The sequence below is a fragment of the Equus caballus genome, chromosome 1 (assembly GCF_041296265.1).
Source record: "Equus caballus isolate H_3958 breed thoroughbred chromosome 1, TB-T2T, whole genome shotgun sequence".
In the NCBI taxonomy this organism is placed as follows: domain Eukaryota; kingdom Metazoa; phylum Chordata; class Mammalia; order Perissodactyla; family Equidae; genus Equus; species Equus caballus.
The window spans coordinates 36,168,258-36,178,113 of record NC_091684.1 but is presented as its reverse complement, the minus strand read 5'-3'; the positions used below and the strand labels follow the sequence as shown (position 1 = coordinate 36,178,113).

Sequence of the window (9,856 nt, the reverse complement as noted above, 5' to 3'; positions counted from 1 at the left end):
CAAAGTTGGCTGCCTCCTGCTGGCAGGGAGATCCTTCCAGGCTTCTGGTGCTCCTGCTAACGAAGGGAGAGTACAAGAAGTGAGGAGGGTAGATTATACACAGAGGCAGTCTATGCTTCTATTTCCCTCCCTCATCATGGGAGGAGGGAATGGCTCACACATGGGGGGTGGATTATGAAAATCAATAATTCATGAGTGTTGATAAGTGTCAGAAAAGTATTTATTCATATTCATTCCCTGAAAGTCACATTCTCCATGTGTTCTTGCTTGTCTTTCAACGACGGCATCGGTCAGGTGGACTCAGCAAGAAATAGCAAGGTTTTAGCCAAATGCTGTGGAGGGAGAGAGTTTCATTTAACTTCATTTTTCCAGCCAGGGCTGGCTCCAAAGCTAGTTTTTCTTGCTAGGTTATTTGCCACATGAAAAGCAAATTCCCAGAGGTTTCTGAGATTGCCGAGATCCATGCAAGATGACTGCTCCCACCCACCCGCCCACCCACCCACTAATAAGACATAATGCCGTCCTATTTTTGGTAACAATTAAAGGGCCTCCCGGTGCAAGCAGAAAGCTGTTTATTTTCTGTTACATCACTTCACTTTGCCTTCGAAGGCTGGTCTGTGCTCAGTGTTTTCGTGGTGATGCAAGACGGCTCTCTCCTCCAGCAGTTGGATCCCTCCCATCTCGCAGCACCTCACAGGTCTCTTCCCCGAGCAGTGCATTGCTGGAGCGAGGAGCAGCTCACGAATCAGCTGCAGGTCCCTGTTTTGAAAAGCAGAGATACAGAGGCAAAGGAAAAGGGTGGACTCCTATGTGACCTGGTCTTAGAGCAAGACAATCACCATCTGAATTCCAGAAGCCCTGTTCATGTTTGGGGATATTTTTTCGACTGCATGGAATCAGAGAGAAGCCAAAGGATGGGAAATGCCTGCATCCCCCTGAAAAGAATTGCTTATTTCCTATGTCTCTTATCTGCGCTTTTGCTGACTGAGGGGAAGAAACCAGCGAAGCCAAAATGCCCTGCCGTGTGTACTTGTACCAAAGATAATGCTTTATGTGAGAATGCCAGATCCATTCCACGCACCGTTCCTCCTGATGTTATCTCATTGTAAGGCCCGTAAGCATTTTGATATCTAATTTACGATTTAAAAATTCCAGCCGATGTATTTGGGGCTTTGTATGTATTGGTAGAAGGGCATGGAGAGAGAGATTCCTCTTGCATGCTTGGCCATTTGACAGTGCTAACATTTTGCTGCATTTAGAAATTTTGATTTTTTTCTTAGCTGCTACAGAACATGCTTAGAAACCCCCCACCCCTGAACATTATTATGAGAAACCTGTAGCAGATTCATCTCTCCTCCTTCTTCTGAGAAGGAACGGGATCGTACTTCATCAAATAGTGTCAAAATAGTGAACTGTTTTGCTAAACCGGATTAACATAAGGTTTGTTCTGTGTGTCTGTGTCTCTTTGTGTGTGTCTGTCCGTTTGTTTTTTTGGTTTTGCTTTCTTTCAGATCCTTTGTGAGATCTGGTTTTACTGAAATCTCAGAAGGCAGTTTTTTATTCACACCATCGCTGCAGCTCTTGTGAGAAATATTTATATCCTGACTATTTTTAATATAGCATGCATTTGGATAAGCCCTCTAGTAAAACCATCTCAATATTAATTTTGTCAAATGTGATTACATTTCTGCAGAGGAAAAGAATACCAGGAAAGTGAGAGGTAGATGGGTTTGTCTGCAACTTCACAACAACGGTGCAGGTTGATTCTTGCAATGGTACATTTGCTAACCTGTAATGCTATCTACTTTAATGGCTATTTATGAAGTTGTTGGAATGTTGCAACAATGAACTCAATTCCATTCCACTATTTTACTTTCATTTTTGACTTGGGAACTTTGGTTATTTTGCCCTGGAGTTTTTGAATGAGTCAATACAGAGGCCAGCATAACATATGCACTCAAGATGTTGTCTCCCGGGGATGTGGGGCAGGCTGCACCCCTGTATGATTTACCATGTGGGAAAAAAAACCTGGGTTCTTTCTAGGTAATTCCTTAAAATACTAATTCTCGAGAGACTGTTTTCTAATCTCATCTAATTTATAGCTAGTCCCCTTACAAGGAGGGAAAGAAAATATTAATATAGGATAGTGCAAACGATTAATCTTTGCTGTGTGTTTTGAATTAGCCATGAGGGAACCACATATTCAGTCTATGTCTCAAAATACTCAAAAAATAATATTTGACTAAGAAATCAGATCTCTCCACAGGCATAGTGTCACACATATAATTTGTTCTGATGTGTAATGTTTGGCAGTTGGTGGGCTGGTTCTTAGAGCAGGACCACGTGGGGGTCAAGAGGTCTCCCGGTACTCGGGTGTCAGGCAACAGATTGCGCTTGTAGTTACCCGGGTCCAGGAGGGAATTAGGCAATTGTCATTCAACTGAGTTTTGGTTATCTTAACTGCATGATTCAGGACCCAAGTTTTTTGCTTGTTTGTTTTTTGTTTTGTTTTCTTGCCTTAATTGGCCGTTATGGCTGTTGGAGATTATATACACACAGAGGCAAACAGCATGGATTCGAAATGGGAGAGACCCGTGTGTAAACCTCACCCCACCAGTCACTAGAAACTAGACATGTAACCTTGTGCACATGACTAAATCTCTCTGAGCCTCAGTCTCCTCATCTGTAAAATGGAGGTGATAACACATTGAAGGGTTGTTATCAGAAATAAATAAGATTTTAGTAAACAAGATGCTTGGCATAAGGTATGACAAACGGTTACACGTTTTGCAAATGGTAGAGTTTTAAATTTTTACAGAAAGCTCAAAAAGCATTTAATCGATTGTTCTGTCTATATGTAATCCCAAAACTGGTTTAACTATTTCATTGAATTCACAAACCTGATCAGGTGTTTTGACATTATGTAACAATGTTGGCTAATGTCCTTCTACTAGCTAATGTCTTTGAGTGATTAACAATTGAGTAGAATATTCCTAAGGGATTTATCTGTTTGATTGATGGCTAATGGTGTGATTTGGGGGAAGTGTTAGCACATCAAACAAATCCGAAAAACATAGTCTTTAGCAGGTAAAGCAGTGAACTCTCCAGTGCTAAGATCCTTCCATAGGATAAGAATTGGTTGTATCTGAGAAAGTGATAAATTGTGCTTATGTTGTTCATTTGTTAAGTAAATAAATGGCTCATTTAAAAAGCATCCTTTTGATGAGCTAAGCTGCCTCTCTCTCCCCAAGGATAGTTAACTAGATCAGTCCTTGAAATTCAAGAAGTGTCAGTCGACACATACTACTTATATTCCAACACTAGATGATTAGCTGTGACACAGAGAGTCTGGACTGATCAAGCTAACCAGTTAGCACATGTCCACTTTGTTATTGTTGGGTGGACCCAGCCTTGGCAAGCACAGACGCTGGACAACGCTATAGAAATAGTTACCGGCTGCTGCAGAGCAATGTGATTACACGTATTTAGAATCACAGAGGGAAGCCAAGGAGCTGGTTTTTAAATAGCCCACACTGAGTGTGTGCCATGCCCCTATGTCCCATGCTCTGAGTTCCTATGGAACATTCCAGGCCTTATTTCTAAAAGCAGTTCAGGTTTCAGAAATAACAAAAGGACGAGTAATTCTTGCCCTGCATGTCCTTACTTAAGTCACATTGGTAACCTCAACATGGCAGATTTGTGCCAGAGCTGACGTTGTTCAAAATTTTCAGGAGTCAAAGTTTGTCTCTAATCTCCAGGACCCTGTTTCCTAAAGATTTTGCTCCCCATTCTTTCTGCCCAATGTTCTCTGCTTCCTCCTGTCCTCAGAAAAGGGTCTAATAAGCTCATTTTCACTGAGGAGGAAATAAATGATAAGGCTGCAAATATAAACTGTGCCATAGTCATAACAGTGGTGGGAATGAATGGTTCACGGACAAGAGTTCTTCCGTGGGACAGGGCCATCCAGTGCCCTGAAAACCCAACACGGGCTGCCAACCCCTCATTGGAATATGACGACCAAGGGGCCTGAATTTGCCTTTATATGACTTTTGCCTCAGGCCAGGCCTGGATCACACCAGCCATTGCTTGGGGTTTGCAAGGTGTTCTAACGACATTTGAGACCACAGATTACCAAACTGATCTGTCATATCCTGTGAAGAGAGAAACTTCAGAATCAGTCCTGCTTGGTCTATGTACAAAGGCAGTTGGTTTCTTGCTCTGTTGTTGAAAAGAGAAAAGAAACGACCCATTCCGATCATCCACCCTAAAAATCTGATAATTTCATTATGGCCCCAAATGGTTTTTCAGACCTTCTGCAGAGGCATGATGAGAAGTACTTTTTGAAATGTCAGCCCAGGGTACTGAGGAAAACAGTTGCAATGCCTCCTTAAGTTACATACAGTGTTTTGGGGGAAAAGATCCTGGTAGGCTGTGTCTGGCAGTGTGTGTTGGAGAGCAAGAAAAACAAAGCCCACACTCTGTAGAGGGAGGAGTAAAAGAATAAAATTGTCCAACAAAAATTCATCAGATTAGTGGTACAAAACATATTTTTAAAAAAATATCTCACTTATGGTTTTAGACAACAACAAAACCTTTTCCAAGAAAATGCAATTTCATTCATGTTTTCCATAGGACCTGTTGTGAAACAACCAATGAGAGGGATTGATTCATTCTGGTTTGCTTTTGGTGATGGGGCGTGGCGCTTGTAGTGAATGCAATTTACAGAAATGTGTTTTCACACATTACAGCCCTATTCTTCCCACTGCAGACAGGAATTAACAATGACACAGGCTCATTGCAGAATTAAATTCAAATTTAAGAGTGTAAAATGTGGTCCCGTTGCCATTTGTTTATAAAATTTTTAATAAACTAAATCCCTCCAACTCTCTTAGGAGAGTTCTATTTGCAGCAAGTAAATTACAGTGTTGGTTTTAGTACCATGCTGAAAAAAGAGAAATCTATATATAAGAACTCAATGTGGCCAGAAAATAAATTCTATTTATTCCAATGAAATTCGGTCTTGTTTGAAGCGATGGAATAGATCCCTCTGGGGGGAAATATGTCATTATGTCTTTTATTAATCCACAGTCAACATAAACGTACATAGTTCACAAGAAATCAATAACTAAAAACAGGTTGCAAAGCAAATAGCATGAACAAGGTAAATATTAAATCCATCCTTACAGAGCTTTTACTGTTTAGTCTTTCAAAATGTTATCTGTCTAGGAAAAAATACTCCTGGCTTATCTTACCTTTACAATGATCGGCATCTTTTTTCTGTTCTTCCTTATATTACAAGTGTAAGAAAAATTTAGCAACCCTCAATGCCTTTTCCAGCCAGACCCATTAGCTAAGAGGGCTTTTAGAGGAATTATTAGCTGGTTTGGTTTGTGGCCAGCTGATGCCCCCACAATGGACTGAGAAGTAAAAGCTTCAGTCATCTAGGCTGTTTTGTCTACAATTGGCCCAATGACCCATAGCTCTGATTTTAACTTTTTAATTTATTTTTGTAACTATGCAAACCAACCATGTACAACAACTTTTTCTCTGAAAGCATATTTCATCCTCTCAATTATCCAGGCAAGAAACTTAAGAATTACCTGCCCCTTCTCCCTCACTGTCCACTTCCAACTAGACAAGTCCCCTGTCAAACAGCATGAGATTCTGCCACCTCCTCTTCACCCCGGGGCCAAGGCCCTCACTCAGGCTGCAATAACTGTTTCACAGGCTGCTGTGGGAGCTTCTGCACTGGTCTTCCTGCTTCCAGTTCCCATCCTGCCCACCTCCATTAGTGCCACCATCCCGAAACACAGATCTCATCATGGCAGCCTTGTGCTGGAAGCCTTTAATGGCTCCCTAGAAAGAAAGAAAATCTGAAAATCTGAGTTGGTATTAATAGAATTTGACTATTTGTTGGGGGCCATCTCTCACAGTATTGATACCACAAACACACACACACACACCCCTCCCAAGCTCCGTCCACACCAGATTGAAGTACCTCATTCCCTGACCTCTGTCTGCTTAGCCTCCATAGACTTTTCTGATGTCTCTAGTACTTTCTGCCATTTATTAGAGCTATCTGTGCTTGTGTCTGCCCCATGTGTCTCATAGAGGGTCATCAATAGCCAAGGTCCTAGAGAACAGCCTGGATGTTTAGGCCTGGACGTTGCTTACTATCTATTTTGTCAAATTCAACTCATGTTTTCGTAGACTTTATACTAAAGACTCCTATTTTACTATCAGTAGATAGTCCTGGTCATATTCACACTCTTTCTTATGGTGGGTAGACCCTATCAGATTTCACATGAACTAATAGTGTGGAGGTCTAGAAAGTGAGCTGAACCCAAAAAAATATGAGGAGATATTTGTTCATGACATTATGACTTCAAACTTCTTCCACAGAGATTTCCAGTGTTCTGGAACTTAAATGGCAAAGCATCCAAACCCTTTCCTCAGACCCATTGCCTGAATCTCTTTTGTCCCACTCTAACTTCCTCTTGGTCTTTGATGTGTAAAAAATCATATTTAGGCTCTTAGGTTCTTCATTTGACTATGGAGGCTGACTAATCTCTCTCTCTCTTTTGTGAAGGATAGAATTTCTCTTTTATCTAGTCATATCCCTTTATCCGAAGGGAAATGTTGGTTAAGTATTATTAAGATGAAAAAAATTAGTTAACACAAAGATAATTTCCTTTTTGACTTATGTATATTTGCTTAGCTAACACGAGTGTTTATTCATTGTGCAGCTGCAAGCAGTAACAAAATGAAAGCAAAAGCCTCCCATTTCAGCAAACACGTTTTGGGGTTCTACTGTGCAGCAGGCACAGCGCTGGGCTTTGTGAGGGACACAGAGATGAGTGACATCTCTCCTTCCCTGCCCTGATATGGCAGTTCCAAGCTGGTGGTGATGCCTTAAAAGGTAAATTATATTTTGCCCACATTTGAATGTATCGTGAGGTAGTGTTGATACGCTTTCTCGTTTTGTTCAAAATGGTATTCGGTTGCTTGGTGATGGTGGTGATGCTTGCCAATTGTTGATCCCGCGGCTGATATAAGCCACAAAGTGATTGCAAGGGCTTTACAGTGACAGCTGTGATATTGAAATGGCTATCCCTGGTGAGCTGGCAATGAGGCAAGTAGCAAAGAGCACAGATTTTGTGGTCAGATAAACGCGGGTTCAAATCCCCACTCTGCGGCTGACTGTAATGTTGTGTGATTGGGGGTAAGTTTAATCAAACCTCGTTATCTGAATCTGTAAAATGGGAAATAACCATCGTACCTATTGCACAGGATCACAGTAAGGATTAAGGGAAACAACACATGTAAAGCACTTGGCACAGTTCCTGAACTCAATAAACATTAGCTTTTATTATAGTATCTGAAAATCACTTTAACTTGAACGACCGCAACGTCAGCTTAGCATCCGATTGTATAAACTGGGTTTTCCTACAATCCCAGCTTTAAAATTCTATTGTTCTACACACAGGCCTCCATCGGAACCTGCCAAGAAATCTTTCCTTCAAACGTTTCTCACATGAAACATGAACTATTTACCTTTCCAGGAGGTGAGGGGAAGAAAGGAAGCACAACCCTCTTACTTCTTCCTCATGAAAAAAAAACTGGCGCCACACTTTGTAAAACGTGTCAGATTTTGTTTAAGACAACTAACGTTGACAAGTCTTCAGATGAGTGGTGCTGTGGTAGGTTGGAAAGAGGCCTGAAACTAGAAGTCAGAAGACATGGAACTGAAATCCAGTTCAGCCACCAAGAGGCTATGTGATCTTGGGTTGGTCACAAAATGTCCCTGGGTCTCAGATTTTAAAACACTAGAGGTGGATTACTTTGTGGTTCTCAAGCTCAAATGACAATGGGAGTTGGGGTGATAAGGTAAATGAAGGAAACAGTTGAGTATAAGACAATAGGGAGTGGTAGTGACTAGGGTAAACTAGATAAGACATGTCTCACCTAAAAATGACATCCTCAGCTCCAACTGATTATTGCTGATGAGAATGTGGTACATGAATATGGGGCAATATTTTCCTAATTTTCAGAAGAAGGCCGAAACCTGGAAGCAGATTTTTAAACAGGGTAAAGACCAAACAGGGGCCTGCCCCGTGGCTGAGTGGTTAAATTTGCACACTCTGCTTCAGCAGCCCAGGGTTTCACTGGTTCGACTCCTGGGCACCGCTCATCAGGCCATGCTGAGGAGGCATCCCATATGCCACAACTAGAAGGACCCACAACTGAAGGTGCACAACTATGTACCAGGGGGCTTTGGGAGAAAAAGGAAAAATAAAAAAATCTTAAAAAAAGATTGAACAAAACATAAATTGGCATTTTCAGACCTTCACATGCAATTAATTAAGGTCTTTTCCTAGCCTAAAAATTCTATTGTATTGTATTCTATAATTAGAGTTAGTTTAAATTAATATAATAAAGAAAATGGTCTTGCTAAAAAAAATGGACAAAATTTATTGCATCGTCTAACAAATCAGTATATTAGATTGTTAATTGAAAAAGCCTCATAATATGGAATTGGTTATTGTAAAGCTATTATTAAAATAATAATGTAATTCCCAATTTCCCAGGCAGGTCCAATGGGACTTTATCGGGACTTTATCATGACCTCCCCACGGTGACTGATCATAAAACGGTGTTTCAGTATACTTCCCATGGGACAAGGATTGGAAAGAAATTGTTGGGCTCATTTACATGGCAAGGTGGCAAGTATTTGCCTATGTAAAGTGTGATTAAAAAACAATGAACCTTTTTTAAAAAAAATAAACAGACTAGAATTCATATGTACAAGAAACCCTTAACTTGCAGAGAATTCCTCATAGGTGTTCATAGGTTTTTCCCAGCTGTGCTTCCATGGTTAAACATTTCTAGATCCTTCTTTGAGGATTGCCCTCACTGCCAGTTTGGAAGCCATGCAATAAAACCAGGCAAAGTTTTCTTAGGAGGCATTTGTCATTTTTGTATTGCCTGATGCTAAGCACTTTATATAGCTCATTTTTTATTTCATCAGCACAATAACCCTGTGAGGGTTTGATTAGCTCCATTTTGCAGACAACGCCCTGAGTCCTAGAAGGGTTAGGTAACTTCCTCAATGTCCTACCCCTCATAAGTGGCGGAGTCAAGGTTTAAACCCACGTCCTCACTTTAACCACTTCTGTCGACTTCCTCTTGAACAGGAATCACTGGGCTTGACTTTGCATGGTTTTGTTCCCAAAATCAAATGCCCTCTCAAAGGGTCAACCTTTGCCATTAATGAGGGTATTCAGGGGACTGTGTCCTGCTTCCTGGAGACAATGACTGAAAAGGAGTTTCAAAAGCCCTTTGAAAGAGCGGCAGCGTAGCTGGCAAGAACATCTAGTTTCCCTAGGATTCGGCTCTCATTTGTATGTATAAGCTCTGGTCGCCTTGCCTTAAAAGAGAGAGAGAGAGAAAAAAAAGAAAAGAGCAAAAGAAAAAGAGCTTATTTACTTTAAAGTTACACCTTACAGCAAAGTTTTCTAAACTTGCGTCCTGTGAAACCGTTGTCCTGAAAGAAAAGGGTTCTTTGCTCAAATAAATTTGGGAAACTGCACATTCTCTCCCCGCTTGGCTGTTCACAATGCACTTGGGCTTAGAAAAGCTTCCGGAATTATTTCATGTTGTTTCACCTTTCTTAACATTCCCATAGAACATTGGTCCTATGGACCATACTTTGAGAAGCTATGCCTTTGGTATCCGTTTGATTTACTAGCTTAATTATTTATGCCTCGCCTGTTCTAGAAAGGCCTGCTAGCAGAGCTTAGGCAGGTAAGAAGAATGCCGTCTTAAAGGACACGGTAAACCATCTATCTCCACATAA

At 41.0% G+C, this 9,856-nt stretch overlaps 1 protein-coding gene across 2 annotated transcripts in view; it reads left to right on the top strand.

The window, feature by feature from the left end:
- Positions 1 to 218: 218 nt before the first annotated feature.
- LGI1 (leucine rich glioma inactivated 1) overlaps positions 219 to 9,856 on the top strand; it is a 37,389-nt gene continuing 27,751 nt past the window's right edge. The window contains exons 1-2 of one of the 2 annotated variants that reach the window (XM_001502400.6): positions 219 to 1,105; positions 1,512 to 1,583. In XM_001502400.6, coding sequence (XP_001502450.3) covers positions 639 to 1,105; positions 1,512 to 1,583 — 539 coding nt within the window. In that variant the 5' untranslated portion in view covers positions 219 to 638. The remainder of the gene's footprint in view (positions 1,106 to 1,511; positions 1,584 to 9,856) is intronic. The other variant, XM_023642325.2, reaches the window with a different exon arrangement.